At 40.9% G+C, this 18,586-nt stretch overlaps 1 protein-coding gene across 3 annotated transcripts in view; it reads left to right on the top strand.

The window, feature by feature from the left end:
* SORCS2 (sortilin related VPS10 domain containing receptor 2) overlaps nucleotides 1-18,586 on the top strand; it is a 150,269-nt gene that overhangs the window by 30,685 nt on the left and 100,998 nt on the right. For all 3 annotated transcript variants that reach the window (XR_009154545.1, XR_009154544.1, XM_058177986.1), the window contains exon 3: nucleotides 17,822-17,921. Coding sequence is in view for 1 of the 3 variants with exons in the window: in XM_058177986.1 (XP_058033969.1) it covers nucleotides 17,822-17,921 (100 nt within the window). In the remaining 2 variants the exon portion in view is untranslated. The remainder of the gene's footprint in view (nucleotides 1-17,821; nucleotides 17,922-18,586) is intronic.

The following is an 18,586-nucleotide window of genomic DNA, read 5'->3' as shown; positions in this document are numbered from 1 at the left end:
GCCGCAAGTAGGCAAGTGGGGACCGAGCGATTGGGTGGGCAGGGATTTTTGCTACCGGTTCTCCGAACTACCCACCCCCATTACTACTGGATTGTGTGATCCTGTCTGAACCGGGAGCATTTCACCCCTGTCTTTACCACTCTTGCTGGTGGAAAGTACCATCTGTAAAACATTTTATATAAATTTTCCTTATATGCAGTTGACATTGTCAGTTTAGAATTCCTATTCCACAATTTCTGCCATTTATCTAACTCTATCGTAGAACCAAAAATTTTAGCCCATACTATCATTGTTTCCGTTACTTGCTCGTCTTCTGTTTTAATGCGCAGTAGATAGTTTTTTAAAATTAGTTTTTCATCTGTCCCTATTAGTATCTGATCTAGTTCTATTGGTTCTTTATAGAAACTATACATTTTAGCATCTTTTTCATATCTTGATTGTATTTGCACATGTGGCCACCATGCTAAATCAATCCCTTGACTTTTCAATTCCTGCTTAGTTTTAAGTTCTCCCTTTTCATTCAAAATGTCTTTATTAGCATAAAAAATATGCTAATCCATGTTAACATTCGGATGTATCAATGCCTCCATTGTGGAGAGCCAGATTGTATTTTCATGTAGTATTTTTCTTTAATTTTTGCCCACACTAACAATAATACGTTTCTAACGTAGTGTCTTTGAAAATATCTACGTATTTTAATTTTCCCGTACCATAAGAAGGTGTGCCACCCCAGTTGGAGATCTTGTCCCTCCAAAATCAGTAATCTCTTTGCCTCAGATTTATCCATTCTTTCACCCATATAAGTACAGAGGCCTGGTAGTACAACTCCCAGTCTGGCAGCCCAACCCCCCCTTTATTTTTAGAATCTTGTAACATTTTCAAACTTATTCTTGCTTTTTTCCCTTGCCAAATATATTTTGATATTATTTTATTTAACTCCTCAAAGTAGATTTTTTCCAGGTTTATCGGAATTGTTTGGAACAAAAATAATAATCTCGACAAAATATTCATTTTTATAGTAGCTATTCTTCCTATCAACGATAGTTGCAGGTTCTTCAACTTCCAAATCTAATTTCATTTGTTGCATTAGCTTCATATAATTATTTTCTTTAATAGTTGCACATCTTGCTGTTAGTTGAATTTCTAAATATTTTACTTTCTTGACTATCTGGATATCTGTCTTCTTCCAGTATTAATGTTATTTTTTATATATGCAGTTTTTATATTCGTGTTATCACCCGTGAGTTGCCATATGCAAATAGGTGTCAATATAAATTTTCTAAATAAATAAATAAAATAAAAAGCTCAGGATTGAACTACAGAATCCTTGGTCTTTCTCAGCTTTGTTTTTCCTTGCAGATATTTCATTATCAACTACGTAACATCATCAGTGCTCTGAAGATTCACATATATGGTAGTTGAGTAATGAAACATCTACAAGCAACTTCACAGAGCACCTATGTTTCCTATGGAAACAGCCTTGAAAGTGAAAACTGTCACTGTTGAGCATGCCCCAGAAAACTTTCTGTTTTTTAACAGAAAGCTAAGGAAGCCAAAACAAAAGAGCAGCAGTTTAAGAAGAATAGTAGATGTGTATCAGTCTCACACAGACTAATAATCTCTTGCAACAATATTCCATAGTGATATGAGAAACAAAGAATTTTCTTCACAGCATCTGCTGAGAATAAATATTGCATCTTTTCTTGCTGTATAGCTCATTTTGATAGATGTTCTTCACAGACTGAGTTGCTTGATCCAGCTCAACTTGGTTTCCAGTGTTGAAGCAGACTGCAGTACTTTCCAACTTACAGATCTCAAGGATTCAGACAAACCTGTCTAGAAAGATATGGGCTACCTTGTGCTTGTTTAATTCTGATTAGTTAAATTCGTTGGAAGAAGGCTAGATTAAGAGTTGTTAACTTAATTTTGCAAAGCTTCTTGTCCGGTAATATTGTATTGCTAACCAGGGCATACAAAACCTTTGCCAGACCAATTCTCGAATACAGCTCATCTGCCTGGAATCCACACTGTATACCAAACATTAATACGATTGAGCGGGTCCACAGGTACTTCACGAGAAGAGTACTCCACTCTTCTATTCACAATAGAATTCCCTATGCCACCAAACTTGAAATTTTGGGCTTGGACAATCTGGAACTGCACAGCCTGGGGTATGATCTAAGCACAGTACACAAAATTATTTGCTACAACGTCTTATCTGTCAACGACTTCTTCAGCTTCAACCTCAATAATGCATGGGCAAACAATTGGTACAAACTCAAGATAAACTGCTCCAAACTCGATTGCAGAAAATACGACACAAATAAAAATACAAATCCACAGTAAGAAGTAAATTAGTGCTTTTGATCTTTCCTTCCATCCCTAAAGCAGACAGTGATAAGACCACTATTAAAGAAACATTTTCTTAACTATGAAGAAACTATTGATTAATCACAATTTTACCATCCTTAGCTAAGTCTAAAGGGATAATGATGATCTTTCCACGCAGACATATCTGACATATATTATTTAACTGGAACTATTTTATTGGGTTTTCAAATAGAATAATTCAGTTTTAAAATTTAATATAATCCATTTAAGGATCAATTAGGATAGCCTCCCCTTTGACTAAAATCAGATACATCTTTAGTGTCTGTATTTAAAAGATGTAGTACAAGTTTTTTTTCCCCTGGTGCTCCCTTTTCCCTCCAGAGATAGTTTAAAGATACCAACAACCATTCCCATAAACAAAGAAAACAAATGTGGTCCTTTTGCGTCTGACATCCTGGCTTTTACCTGAATGGATTCAGAAGTCAATTTCATTATAAATGCTTTGGATAATTGTATCAAAATCTAAAGGCAGACAAATTGAGGAAACTGTTAGGATTTATTCTCATATCCCTGAGGAATAAAATCCACTTTACAACTATTGTTACTCAGAATAAAAAGATTGTATAAAAATTAAATATCATAAAAAAAAAGAAAGAAAGAAACAGAACCAGTTTTCTTTCTACAAATCAGAGAACTGGAACTGAAATTAGAAGATCCTTTCTTGTTGTAGCCTATTTTTCATCAGCACTGGCTAGAATGGCCAAGTATTATAGAAAATTGTACTATTAAAGGATGATTGATTCAAGCTGATTTAAAGATTAGAAAAATCCTAAAGGAAGGAGTGCAAGGACTATATGATTACCAATCATAGTAAACATTTAGACAGCAAACAGAGGAGATAAAATAGGCTGTCTGGACATATTCTTTCTTATGGTGGTAAGATATGCCATATTGTCATTTCAAATTTCAACTCTACATCTATATTGACTTTCAACTTCCTTGCAGATTTGTATCACATTTAGCCAATTTGTTTGGATGACAGACTTTCTGACTTCTAGCCTTATATAAAAATAGTTTTTGACTTATGACCACAGTTGGGACCAGAGTTTCAGTTGCTAAATGATGCAATCATTAAGTGAATCATTAAGTGACAAGACCTGATTTTACGGTCATTTTTATTACAGCTGTTGAGTGAATCTCAGTGGTTGCTAAACAAATCATATAATTAAGTGAATTGCATGGTGATTACTGAATTTGGTTTCCACAATTGACTTTGCTGGTCAAAAGCCATCTGGGAAGGTCAATCATGGGATTGCAAGATGCTGCAACCATCTTAAGTGAGCTGATTATCAAGCATCTGAATTTCATTGTATGACCTTGGGGCTAGTGCAACAGTTGTAACTGAGGAAGGGTTGTAACTCACTTATCTCACTTTTTCTGAGATAATTATAATTTTAAACCAGAGGTGGGGTGCTGCCAGTTCAGACCGGTTCAGGCGAACCCGTAGTTCCGACCAGCTGTTGGCCCACCCACCATGGGGCTATCCCGTCCTATGTAATCGCCATGTGTTTGATGCTGCACACATGCAGTGAAGGTGCATGAGCAAGCAAATCGAGCATTTTTCATTCTGGGCGAACCAATTGTTACAGTATGTGATGCCCACCTCTGTTTTAAACCATTATTAAACTAATATAATAAGTTGAGGTCTTCCTGAAAAAGGTCATTGAGTACTTCACTGATACTACATTTGTCTTCATTTACTGAGAACCCTGCTGAACATTTGGTATAAGCATTGCACCTTTTATAGTCTTACATCTTCTTGCTTGTTTCCAAAAGGCCTAAAAGAATTCAAAGAGTTTTCAGGGGGACAAGTGTACTTGCTGATTTATATTGGGTAGAATGCCCCCTAGTTTCTTTCAGTTACATTCAACTGAGCATAACAATAAATGATTTTTTGAATTAGAAATTTTGAATTTGGGAATATATTAAATCTGTAGGTGTTTTGAAAGGCAATTTTATAAGGTAGCTTATAACTGCCTTTTGTTCAATTTTCTTTCTTTACTTTTACTTTCTTTAATCTGCTGATTAAAAAAAATCCTAAAAATTATCCTAAAGATAATGTGTTTTAAAGAAATTACCTTTTGCAAGGGCTTGATTGACTGGTTTTATAGTTAGGTGAGGTATGACATTTTTAAAACAAAGGCCATGAAATTGATACATTATAAATTTATACAACTTTGCAATTAAAGGTGTCTTTTCATACATTTATCCATGGTGGCATGAGTTAAACAACTTTCAAGCTGTAGCCTTCTGCAAGCTAGTGTTCTATGCACGTGCTTGATTACAGGACCTTGATTACAGAATACAAGCAATAGAAAATAATCCAACCGGTGTCTGAAACTTTAAAAGAGCTGATTTTAAAAAACTCAAAGAGACCCTAGGAAAGATTCCATGGATGAAAATCTTAAAGGGGAAAACAACTCAAGAAGCATGGGAAACTCTGAAAAATGTGATCATAAAAGCCCAGTCCAGCACAATATCACTGAAAAAGAAAAACAAGAAATTCAAGAAGAAACCAGCATGGCTGCACAAAGATCTCTCTGACAAACTGAAATACAAAAAGGACAAGCTCAAAAAAATGGAAAGAGGGACACAGAAGTAAGGCTGATTATCAGCAGATAGCCAGAACATGCAAAGACAAAGTCAGGAAAGCAAAGGCTCAGAAAGAACTAAGGCTTGCTACAAAAGTCAAAGATAACCAAAAAAAGTTTCTTTCAACATATTAATAACAAGAAAAAAGTCAAGGAAAGAGTCGATCCACTAAAGAGAGAAGATGGCAAGGAACTGGCAGTAGGAAGAAAGCAGAGCTGCTTAACTCATTCTTTGCATCAGTCTTTACGCAAAAATAAATTATAGCCCAACTGTTCTGTCCCCTCCCAGCCTCAGCCACGCGAGCTGGCTAAACAAGCCAGTAATGGAGTTCATGGCTGCTATCAGTCCTGGCAGGGAATCTGCAGCTGCCTGCCAAAGTCTCCCTTATCTTGGGGTTGCCGGGCAACCAGGAAGTCAGCAATCCAGGCCGAATGTTCAGCTCAATTCTCCACGAGTCAAAGAGTTCAGCTCAATTCTCCACGAGTCAAAGAGTTCAGCTTCATTTTTGCTTGTCACGGAGCAGAAGAGCAGCCATGGCTGGTTTTATACTCTGTGGGGTGTGGCTCCGTGACTCAGCACTCTCTAGGCCTGCTCCACCTCTTCCTTTGTTGTAGCCGCCTCTCGTATCTCCAAAACCTGGGATCTAGCCAGGCCTGATTGCCATCAGCCAGGTCTGGAGGTGTGGCCTGGGGGTGGGAGAGTCAGGGGACGGAGGCCTCGTTATCTCCTCCACCTGGTCTGCCTCTGGCTCCTGGAGCTGAGCCAGAGGAGCCAGTGCTCCAGAGGTAAGTCCTGATGGCCCTTCCCCCTCACAGTGGTATCCCACAGCAGTGGGATACCACAAGGCTCCATCTTAGGCCCAGTGCTCTTCAATATCTTTATTAATTACTTAGATGAAGGAATAGAAGGGGAACTCGTCAAATTTGCAGATGATACTAAACTGGCAGAAATAGCCAACACTCCAGAAGACAAGCTCAGAATCCAAAAATATCTTGACAGATCTGAAAAATGGGCCCTATCCAACAAAATTTTAATGTGGAGAAAATCAATTTTTTACATTTAGGCAGGAAAAATCAAGGTAAAGGTATAAGTACAGATTACATAAGACCTGGCTCAAAAACAGTAACCTTGGAGTCCTAGTGGATGATCACTTGAATATGAGCCAGCAATGTGCAGCAGCCGCCAAAAAAAGCTATTACTATCCTGTGTTATATAAAAAGGGGCAGAGACTCAAGATCACATGGAATATTAGTGCTGCTTTATAAAACCCTAATACCACACCTGGAATACTGCAACCAATTTTGGTCACCATAGTACAAAAAAGATGTTGAGACTTTGGAAAAAGTTCAAAGAAGAGCAACTAAGATGATGAAAGGCCTGGAGATTAAACCATATGAAGAACTGCTGCAGGTTTTGGGTTTGGCTAGTGTAAAGAAAAGAAGAATTAGGGGGTGACATGATATCAGTATTTCACTATGTGAGAGGCTGCCACAAAGAAGAGGGGATCAAATTATTCTCCAAAGTTCCAGAGGGCAGGACAAGAAACAACGGTTGGAAACTAATTAAAGAGAGAAGCAATCTGGAATTAAGGAGAAACTTCCTAACAGTGTGGACAATTAACCAGTGGAACAGTTTGCCTTCAGAAATTGTGGGTGCTCCATCACTGGAGATTTTTAAGAAGAGACTACTAGACAGCCACTTGTCCAAAATGGTATTGGTGCTCCTGCTTGAGCAGGGAGCTGGACTAGAAGACTCCAATCTCCCTTATAGCTCTATTCTATTCTAATTCTGTTCTAAGACCTACAGCAACTAACCAGCATTCAAACTAACATGATGTCTGAAAATTATATGAGTGTAACCTAATACATTTTAAAGAATCCATTAGGAAATGCAGCAATGTTATACATTATTTTTATTATTTAGGTTTGAATGGATGTAATGCTTCCTTTTTTTAATCAATTTTTTATTTTTGTATAGTTTATACATATCATTATGTAAATGGTGTGGTATCTGAGTATCATACAATTCAATACAAATAAGCAAACATATTCATAATTATTACATTCCATTTTCTTTATTCCATATTATTAATACATTGCTTTACCACCCTTCCATTCTAAACTTTCTTTAACATTTTCTCCCTTCACGTTATTATATTCAAAGACATGATAATTTGTTTTATTATTCATATTCCCATTATTTAACTCTTCCTCTCTCTATATATTAAAGTTCCTTTTTTCTTTCTTCCATTATTTAATATCTCAATAGTGACTTCTAAGATCAATCACAATCAAAGCATTCATCATATTCCTATTTTATCTTTTTTCTAATTTTCTCATTCAAACTCTAGTTTTCTTATCCCATATAATTCTACTATTATTACACATAGCTATATCTACTTATCACATTACCTACACAATAGTCATATTTTACACATTTTTGATAATACCATCATTCAACCTCTCATTTCCAATTAATAGTGAATTCTCATTTATAATTTTTCAATACTATAAACATTATAGTAAAATGTTTATCCTAATATTTATTAAATTACATGCCAATTAATTATCCAGCTTATATCATTCTATTATTAATACAATTATTAAAATATGATCATAATGTATCTATAACTCTTTTTCTCCCCTTAACCATTATCTCTTGTCCACATCCAATCCTTTAATCCTACCTTTTTTTTTACTTGTCTCCCATGTTTTTCTCTTAAGTCTTTTATTCCATCTACTACAAGGTTTATAGTCTGAATCCATAATTTAATTTTTTCTCCTTGCCCTGCCCTTTCCCACTGTTTAATATGAAAACTTTCTGTTCTAAATCCTAACTCCCCCCCAAGCCTCTTCCTGTTCCTCCCATTTCTTTTTTAAATATTTTAAAGTGTTTCCCCCCGTTTTAGTTTCTCAATCCTTATTAATTTTAAAAGTGTTTCTTCCTTGTTATCTTCTTTTTGCTGGTTTCTCAATTCTAATTCCTCTTCTATTCCAACTGTTAATTCCATTCTTTCCTTCTTTTCCTGGTCTTTGCTTCTTGTATCATGTATAAAATTTTCCCATCTTCTATTTATACAATCACATATTTCCACCATGTCCTTGTGTAGTTCCAATATAAGGTCCTTAATGTTGAATCATTGACTCCATTCTGTTTAAATCGCCACAATTTTCAGCTCAGAAACCGAGCCTCCAAGTCAAGTTTTAATGTCTCATCAATGCTCAATCAAATCAGTTAGTTACTTCAGAGATCCTCCACTCCCACAGTCATTTTTATATATCCAATAATATTCAGGGGTCTCCAAACACAAAATCTTATTTAATATTCCAGTCTCCAATGGTTAAAGGATAAATATGTATAGTTAAATAGTTATTTTCATTTATTTCAATGTTTACTCCCAGGTTGCAAAAATTGACTTTCATCAGCAGATGATGCTCTTTACTTCACTTTGCTGCTTCTCTGCTTTTGTTTTGATAAGTGATTTATTTATCTTGTTTAACTTATAAATCCAATACTTAAAGCAGATTATTTGAAGAAAAGGTGGGGTTATGGTTCCAGCATCTTAATATGCCTTCTTAATATCACATCTTTTGTTTTGAGGATTCAATTTCCAGCTTAATTTTCTTTTTAAACAAATATTTACTTTTTAAATTTTCATTATGTTTTTTCACAATAATTGCACATTGCTGTAACAAATAGTTCTAAAATGTATTTCCCTTGAATTTTTTTTTGGGGGGGGGGTCAAACTTCAGCAATAAATCTTTTCTCACCCAGATGACACATCATTCACCATTTCCCTCCTCCTGCACAAACTTCTGGCTGTTCCCCAGCTTCATGGCAGCCATTTTGACTGCCGCTTCTCCTAGTCTTTGGATGAGGGGTTTTTCCAAGTCAGGGAGGAGAAATGGGGCTCCCCTCAACCTGCAAGGCGGTCCCCCTTTGCTTCACCACCCCTCCAGGGCGGCTATGGCTTTGAATGAAACCCCCGACAGGAAGAGCTTGGAACGGGGCCATGGACCTCGCAGACCTCGCTTCTGATGGTACTGGAAGTTTACCAGAAGTCCGGGTGTAATACTGCCTTGATCCCCACTTTTTCACAAATGTAATAGCTTGAATAGAAGAATAGAATAGAATAGAATTTATTGGCCAAGTGTGATTGGACACACAAGGAATTTGTCTTGGTGCATATGCTCTCAGTGTACATAAAAGAAAAGATACGTTCATCAAGGTACAACATTTACAACACAATTGATGGTCAATATATCAATATAAATCATAAGGATTGCCAGCAAAAAGTTATAGTCATACAGTCATAAGTGGAAAGAGATTGGTGATGGGAACTATGAAACGATTAATAGTAGTGCAGATTCAGTAAATAGTCTGACAGTGTTGAGGGAATTATTTGTTTAGCAGAGTGATGTCCTTCGGGAAAAAAACTGTTCTTGTGTCTAGTTGTTCTGGTGTGCAGTGCTCTATAGCGTTGTTTTGAGGGTAGGAGTTGAAACAGTTTATGTCCAAGATGCGAGGGATCTGCAAATATTTTCACAGCCCTCTTCTTGATTCGTGCAATATACAGGTCCTCAATGGAAGGCAGGTTGGTAGCAATTATTTTTCCTGCAGTTCTAATTATCCTCTGAAGTCTGTGTTTTTCTTGTTGGGTTGCAGAACCGAACCAGACAGTTATAGAGGTGCAAATGACAGACTCAATAATTCCTCTGTAGAACTGGATCAGCAGCTCCTTGGTGTCAAGGTTCCAGAAATACCTCTTCTGCGTAAGAGAGACTCGGAGGCATCTTTTCTTTTTCTCAAAGTCCTTTACTAGCATGAGGAGACTGGCACACGATGAGTGCAATTCCCAAAACTGAAGTTCCGGATTCGTTTCCCCAGTTATACAAACCCCAATAGTCCCACCCCCCTGACCCCTCTGACGATCACACGGTCCCACGTTCTTCCAGTTCATTCGAGTAACTTCTTAAGTCAATACATAATCTGAGCGAACCATCTTTTTTTTGTTTAAATAGCACAGGCGCAGCTACAGGTGATTTTGCTGGTTCAATGAACCCTCTGGCTAGGTTAGTGTCAATGTATTTCCTTAGTTCAGACATTTCTGCTGGCGTCATTGAGTACATTTTGGGTTTTGGTAATTTTGCCCCTGGGTGCAATTCAATTGCGCAATCAGTTTGCCGGTGGGGTGGTAAGAGGTTACATTCATCCTCGCTAAAAACATCTGATAAATCCATGTATGCTTTAGGGATGCTGGGTTCTTTAGGAGATGGCTTGGATATGGTGGTTGTTGGTTCCATCTGGTGGTCGTTTTGGGTAAGGGTTTTTTTTGTTGTTGGGGGGGGTGGGATTTGGTCTAAGGGTCCGAAGGTCCATATAATTTTCCTGAATCCATCCTCCCATTTAATTGTGGGTTCCCATTTGTCCAACCAAGCTAAACCCAGGATGATGACATTTTAGGAATTACTATGAATCTTATAAGTTCATGATGGGCACCAATTTCTAAGCGAAGTAGTTGTGTGACTCGGGTTGCTGGGACGCCACCAATTAAGGTTCCATCTACTTGGTGGAATTTAATTGGGTGTTTCAAGGGAAATGTTTTTATATGGAGTTGGGCGACTGTGGAGGTTGAAATCAGGCATCTGGTGCATCCTGTGTCCACAATAGTGTCTAAAAGTTTTTTGGTTCCTCCTCCTGGAATTATTAAGTTCTCTTTAATGGCAAAAGGAGGAATAGGTGCACTCACCATTGGGTCGTTTTCTGGTTGGGTTGAGTCGTCAGCAGGCGACTTGGACGATGGAAGGTCAGTGAGGAGGTCTGTGGCTTGCCTCGCGAAGCGACTGGTATTAGGATTCTTTCGAGGGGGGTTGCGTGGTCGGGTAGCAGTTGGTGGTCGATACTGTGGGAGGGGTGTTGGGGCTAGGCAAACTGACGCCCGATGACCTAGTTTCCCACAACGGTAGCATTTGATCATTGTTGAAGGTTGAAAGGTGGAGGGTGTGGTTGGTGTGGAGGGGGAGGATCTTGTAGGTGGTCTTTGTGGAGCTGTAGTTGGTGATTGGCTTTGGAGGGGGTTGAATTCTCTGTCCAGAGCAATGGACACGTTGTACCAGGCATTCAGTTGTTCTGGGATTCCTCTGGTGGAGCAGGCCTTCCTGATGTTTTGATCAATCGCGTCTTTAAAGTAATGAAGAAGAATGGCTTCTGGCCAATGTCTAAGATTGCCAGCAACTCTTCTGAAATCCCATACAAATTGTTTGAGCGGCTTGTTGCCCTGTTTCATTGTTTTTAAGGTGGTTTCACATTCTGCAATTAGGTCATCATCTTGAAAACGGTTGCGAAGCAGTGTTATAAATTCGTGAACATTATTCAGTTCTGGTGCATGTTCATTGTATAGCTGTGCTATCCACTCTGAAGCTAGCCCCACATTCATTCCATCTGAGATGGTGTTGATTAGGCTTCTTTCTGATGGGTATAGATGTCCATATTGTTCAGCGTAAGCCTCAATTCTGCTGAGAAAGTAAGCCAGGTGGTGTGGATTCCCATCAAAGGTTGGGTTGAAAGGGGGAGGGGTTGGTGGGGAGGGGTGCAGGGGGGTTTAGCTGGCCTACTTGATGCCGTAGAGGGATTTGCGTGGGTGGGGTTGCTGCTGTTGTAGCTGGCTGTTGGGCTGCAAAGGGGGGCGGCATTCCCCCTGGCTGCCGAGAAGAAAATCCTTGAAACGCTTCAGCAGATGAAACAACCCTCGGCGTGAGGCCCACAGGGAAGGAAGGGGCTGAACTAGCTGGTTGCCATTGATACTGAATCCACCCTTGTCCCGGATAAAACGCCCACCCAGGCGGGATAGGAGTTGCTGGAGGCAGCGTAGGCCTCTGCTGGCGGGAAAGATCAATTGGAGGGGGGAGTTGCGATCCCCCCCAAGCTTCTGGTGCTGTTTGAATTTCCTGCCGTTTGAAAGAGGGAGGGGGGGGTTTTCTTGCGTTCATCGGAACGGCTTCGAGGTTCAGTCATTTCTCTCTCTCTGGTGGGAGGGAAAGTGAATCTAGGCTGAGATAAAGGCTCTCGAGGTCTCACCTCCAGCCGCTCAAAAGTTTCAGGGAGGTCTAATAGAGACTGGGATTTCAGGGGGTTTCTCAGGTCCCAATCTAGGGACTCTACCGATTCTCCAGGTTTTATTGCCCTCCAGTGAGGTTGAGAAGAGGGAGGGGGCTCTCCATTCCCCCCCGGGGAAATGTTTTCTCCCGACTGGCAGCTCACCCATGAATCAGAGTCCTTGGGGCGTGCTCCAAGCGGACAAGCAGGCTGTTCTTTTTCGGGGCTTCGGGTCCTGTCGTCAGATGGGAAATAGGTGACTTCTATTAAATCGTTAGAATCCTGTTTCGTGGCTCCTTCTACGCTTTCAATTTGCTGCTCTTCCATCTTTACTGGGTCTTTGCACCGCTGTGGAGGTTGTGGAGACTGGGGCCCAGCACCCCTCTAACGGGCCCCCTCTGAGAGGAGGAGAGGGTACCGTTAGCAAAAGAAAGTTTTTACGGTTTTGGGAATAATGTCAAGGTTCCAGAAATACCTCTTCTGCGTAAGAGAGACTCGGAGGCATCTTTTCTTTTTCTCAAAGTCCTTTACTAGCATGAGGAGACTGGCACACGATGAGTGCAATTCCCAAAACTGAAGTTCCGGATTCGTTTCCCCAGTTATACAAACCCCAATAGTCCCACCCCCCTGACCCCTCTGACGATCACACGGTCCCACGTTCTTCCAGTTCATTCGAGTAACTTCTTGCCACTCTTCCTGCAGACGTGAACACCATCCGACCTTGACCGCTGGAAGAATGTTACCATACCCCTCAACCCCCCCTCCTCCCCTCAAGATAAAAATGTGGCAGCGTCTGGAAACCTAAAGTTTAATATGGTTTCCAGGCCTGACACTTGGGCTGTTTGAGCTTACTGAGTTGTCGCAGAAAGAACATTCTTTGTTGTCCCTTTTTAATGATGTTTTTGATGTTAGCTGTCCATTTGAGATCTTGCGATATGATAGAACCCAGAAATTTGAAGATTTCTGCTGTTGATACTGTGTTGTCAAGTATTGTGAGAGGTGGAAGTATGGAAGGGTTTCTCCTAAAGTCTACCACCATTTCTACGGTTTTGAGTGTGTTCAGTTCCAGATTGTTTTGGTTGCACCACAAGGCTAGTCGTTTGACCTCTTGTCTATATGCAGATTCGTCATTGTCTCGAATGAGACCAATCACTGTTGTGTCATCTGCGAACTTCAGTAGCTTAACAGATGGATCATTGGAGATGCAATCATTGGTATACAGAGAGAAGAGGTGGGGAGAGCACACTTGCTTCCCAGAGTTGTGGATGCTCCATTACTGGATGTTTTCAAAATTTAAATCAGAGAACCATTTGACCAGGATGATATAAGGACTCCTGCCTGGAGCAGGAGGTTGTAGTAGAAGACCACTGAGGTCCTTTCCAGCCCTTTGATCCTATGTACTATCCCTGGAATTGGCAAAGAACATTTTCAAAGTATTTTTCAAGGAAGCTTTCAGCTAACATGAATGTGTGTCTCCCTTAAAATGGTGTAGTATGCAAATTTTCATCAAATATGTAGCAACTGTTTAGCTACTTAAATGGTTTTGATGTGTGGAAGGATATCCAAGCAATATTTTCTGTTTACCCTCATCTGTCTTTTCTTTTTCATTGTTTTGCTGAGAAGGGAACTTATTGTAATGTGTTTTTATTGCACCTCAATCCGCTTTATATTGAAAACATGGTTTTAGAGCAGATAAAGTTTGAAGGGATATGACTTTTGATTCCCTCAGATTTCTTATTAATTGTATTTTCTGTTTATAATGTTGTAAAAAGAATAACAGAATATAGTTCTGCTCTAGATTTTCATAAGTAATATTTCAGTTGCTATTACGAACTGCCTTTTTGCATACAGTGTTGTTACAAATATAATATACTCAGGTGGGCTTGCTGATCACGTACCTGGCTCCTTGCTGCATGACAACAGCCCTGCCCGAGCTGTTGGAGTTGCTGGCCGGGTTGGCAGTTGAAACCCCTAGACTGTTGGTCATGGGGGATTTCAATCTGCCATCAACCGGCGTGGCATCCTCGGCGGCTCAGGAGTTCATGGCTTCCATGACGGCCATGGACCTGATTCAATTAATTGACGGCCCTACCCACGTTGGGGGAGGCACCCTAGACTTGATTTTTATCTCTGGCCAATGGTTGAATGATCTGATTTTAAATGATTTAGTTATCGAACCTTTGTCATGGTCAGATCATTTTCTCCTTCGTCTAGACTTTCTGACCGCTACCCACCACTGCAGGGAGACGGAACCAATGTGTTGGTTCCGTCCCAGGCACCTGATGGACCCAGAGAGGTTCCTGACGGAGCTTGGGCCGTTTCCCGAGAATCTGGCCCATGATACGACTGAAGAGCTAGTTGCGGCCTGGGAACAGGCCGCGGCTGGAGCTTTGGACCATGTTGTGCCTTTGCGGCCTCTGACCCGGTGTCGGTCTCAACCAGCTCCTTGGTTCTCCGAGGAGCTGAGGGAGATGAAACGCCGGAGAAGACGCCTAGAGAGTTTCTGGAGATCCAGCCGTTCTGAGGCTGACCGGACACTAGTTAGGTCCTATAGCAGGACCTACCTAGTGGCATTGAGGGATGCGAAACGTTCCTACATTTCCTCCCTCATTGCACCTCCCTCATTGCACCTGTTTTGGGTGACCCGCTCTCTCCTTCAACAGGAGGGGCGGGAGGACCCCCTACAAGGGTGTGCCGAGGAGTTTAATGGTTATCTATACGATAAAATCATTCAGCTTCGGGACGGATGGATCAAAATTGGGTAGATCCAGGCGAGAGTTCCGAGACCCATCTTGTTGAGGTGGTTTGGGATAATTTTGACCCTGTGACTCCCGAGGACATGGACAGGTTGCTGGGTTGGTTGAATGCCACCACATGTTTACTGGACTCGTGCCCCTCCTGGTTGGTGCTGGCCACGCAGGAGGTGACACGAGGCTGGCTCCAGGGGATTACAAATGCTTCTTTGCGGGAGGGCGTCTTTCCCGCTGCCTTGAAAGAGGCAGTGGTGAGACCTCTCCTCAAGAAGCCTTCCCTGGATCCAGCTGTTTTAGGAAATTACCGGCCAGTCTCCAATCTTTGCTTCACGGCGAAGGTTGTAATGTAGAGAGTGCGGTGGCATGTCGGCTACCCCAGTACTTGGATGAAACTGTCTATCTAGACCCGTTCCAGTCCGGCTTTCGGCCCGGATACAGTACGGAGACAGCTTTGGTCGCGTTGGTGGATGATCTCTGGAGGGCCAGGGATAAGGGTTATTCCTCTGCCCTGGTCCTATTAGACCTCTCAGCGGCTTTTGATACCATCGACCATGGTATCCTGCTGCGCCGGTTGGAGAGTTGGGAGTGGGAGGCACCGTTTATTGGTGGTTCTCCTCCTACCTCTCTGACCGGACGCAGACGGTGTTGACAGGGGGGCAGAGATTGACCCCGAGGTGCCTCGTGTGGGGTGCCGCAGGGATCGATTCTCTCACCCCTCCTGTTCAACATCTATATGAAGCCACTGGGTGAGATCATCAGTGGTTTTGGGGTGAGATACCAACTGTACGCTGATGACACGCAGCTGTACTTTTCCACCCCAGGCCACCCCAGCGAAGCTGTCGAAGCCGGTTTAGCTCTGCCTGGTAAGGCCTGTTATTAAGAACACAAAGCCTGCAATTACTGCAGGTTCGAGCCCGGCCCAAGGTTGACTCAGCCTTCCATCCTTTATAAGGTAGGTAAAATGAGGACCCAGATTGTTGGGGGGGCAATAAGTTGACTTTGTAAATATATACAAATAGAATGAGACTATTGCCCTATACATTGTAAGCCGCCCTGAGTCTTCGGAGAAGGGCGGGGTATAAATGTAAAACAAAAAAAAAAAAAAAAAATGGAGTGGCTGTGGATGCCGGCACCCCGGTACAGTCAGCTGCAGATGCAGCTGTCTGTCGGGGGTGAGTCGTTGGAGAGGGTGTGTTGGAGAGGGTGTGCAACTTGGGCGTGCTCCTGGATGGGCGGTTGTCCTTTGAAGAACATTTGACGACCGTCTCCAGGAGAGCTTTTTATCAGGCTCGCCTGATCCGCCAGTTGCGTCCCTTCCTGGACCGGGATGCCCTATGCACGGTCACTCATGCTCTCATTACCTCTCGCTTGGACTACTGCAATGCTCTCTACATGGGGCTCCCCTTGAAGAGCACTCGGAGACTTCAGCTAGTCCAGAATGCGGCTGCGCATGTTATTGAGGGAGCGGTTCGGAGCTCCCACGTAACATCTATCCTACACAGACTGCACTGGCTACCTGTTGTTTTCTGGGTGCGCTTCAAGGTATTGGTTACCACCTGTAAAGCGCTCCATGGCTTAGGACCGGGTTACTTACGGGACCGTCTACTGCCGTCCTCTATCTCCCAGCGTCCGGTGCGTTCCCACAGAGAGGGACTCCTCAGGGTGCCATCAGCCAAACAGTGTCGACTGGCGGCCCCCAGGGGGAAGGCCTTCTCTGTGGGGGCTCCTACCCTGTGGAACAAGCTTCCCCTTGGGCTTCGACAATTACCTGACCTTAGGACCTTTCGCCGTGAACTTAAAACCTATTTATTTCGTATGGCTGGACTGGCCTGATTTTTAAATTTTAATTGAATTTAATGGGTTTTAAATTTTTGTAATTTTGTAGGGTGTAATGTTATTTTAAATTTTCTGGCTAATTGAATAAGTTCCTTAAGGATTGTTTTTAATATTATGTATGTCTCTGTTTGTATTTTATTTGACTGTTCACCGCCCTGAGTCCTTCGGGAGAAGGGCGGTATACAAATTAAAATATTATTATTATTATTATTATTATTATTATTATTATTATTATTATTATTATTATTATTATTATTATTATTATTATTATTACTACTACTACTACTACTACTACTACTACTACTACTACTACTACTACTATTTGTCTTGATTAATTGTATCTATATTGTAAAAGGAAAAATAATTGAAGTTCTCCAAACTCTAGTCTATGTGAATTAAAACAGTGAATGAAAATATATATTTCTGCATTATTTTACGATTAGTGAAAATATATTCTGCAAATTGAAAGCTGTGAAAAAGAAGAGAAATGCAATCACAAGTTGTCTTTAGCTCTCATTCTTTATGCTTTTAGGAAATCTGTACAGCAGATCTTTCTAGCCAAGCCTTTAAAGACCAACAGTTTTATTTCTTGTTTTACTATGAGTCTATGGAGATTCTCAGTCATCCAGGTCATGGCTGTCCCAAAGTTAGCTTTTCAAGAGGCAACTGGACTTTTCGGCTTTTCTTTGAAAGCTGAAGAAGCTTCTTGGATGTGAAGCAAAATGTCTTCAAAGAAAAAATGTTTTACTATGTGTTTTACTATTTGTAAAGTTGTATTTTCTGTTTGTATGTTTTAAATTAAAAGTCCATCTAACTGTTCATCTTGAATGTAATACTTAAATTAAAATGTTTTGTGTGGTAATTAGATTTAAAGTCTTTTTAGGATTTTCTTTTTTAAACTTGTGCTTGATAAATTTTATTCTTAGTTGTAGAATTTACCTTTCTTCTGATAAATTAAATGTTTTTGTTTTTTAGAAGAGATATTTTGTAAAAAAAAATTACAGTCATTTTGGTTTCCTACTTGCATAAATTTTAGTATTTATTTCAGTTGCCAAATATATAATTCGTGACCTGAACACTTCTCAGTTATCTTTTAAAGTTGGAAATACATGCAGATTTTCAGAATGCCACTTTTATTTTTCCTTGTCTCCCAGGTCATCAGATTTTGGAACATTATATACTAAATTAAACTTACAACCTGGAATTGTTACCGTCATCGAAAATTTCTACATCTGTCCTGCTAACAAGAAGAAGGTATGGGGATAAATGTTTATTTCAATAGAAGAGCCCAGAAAAAAATTGTGTTTAGCAGAATAAATTTCTAGCAAAGCATGTCAGTCACATGTTCGAAAGAGAAACCATTAGAAGTACTACATACATAGAATTAAACGTTGATTAGGAATTATCTAACTGTAATCAAATAATAATTGTGTTAACAGTAGGTAGATTTATTCAAGCATGAGAAAATGATGATATATATGAAAAAGTAAAAGCAGATAATACTGTGTCCTGGAGCTTAAATAATGTAAATACAGACACACCCAGAGGTGGGATTCAGCCAGATTGGACTGGTTTGGGTGAACTAATTGTTAAGATTCTGTGCAGTTCAATGAACCGGCAAATTCTACCACTGGCTGGCCCTGCCCACCCACCCCCGCCCTAACTCACCTCACCGGCCTTGGCCAGTGGCTAGAGTCATGCCCATGCCCAGCTACTCTCTGGCTCCTTCAGACCACGTGTCCCAGCTGATCTCCGCACCTTGCCTGCTCTGCTTAACGTGGCTGCCCATGAAGGTAAGACGCTTGGCCGAAGGGCCACCTTGGGATGAGTATGGTGAGGCTTGGCTGCCTTTCAGGCCTGGCTCTTGCTATCCTTCCACCCACTTACCTTTCGCCTCGGGGGATGCACCAGTCCCTGAC

Source organism: Ahaetulla prasina, chromosome 3 (genome assembly GCF_028640845.1).
Source record: "Ahaetulla prasina isolate Xishuangbanna chromosome 3, ASM2864084v1, whole genome shotgun sequence".
Taxonomy (NCBI): Eukaryota; Metazoa; Chordata; class Lepidosauria; order Squamata; family Colubridae; genus Ahaetulla; species Ahaetulla prasina.
Note: the sequence above shows the minus strand (reverse complement) of the source record. Positions and strands in the feature narration are given on the sequence as shown.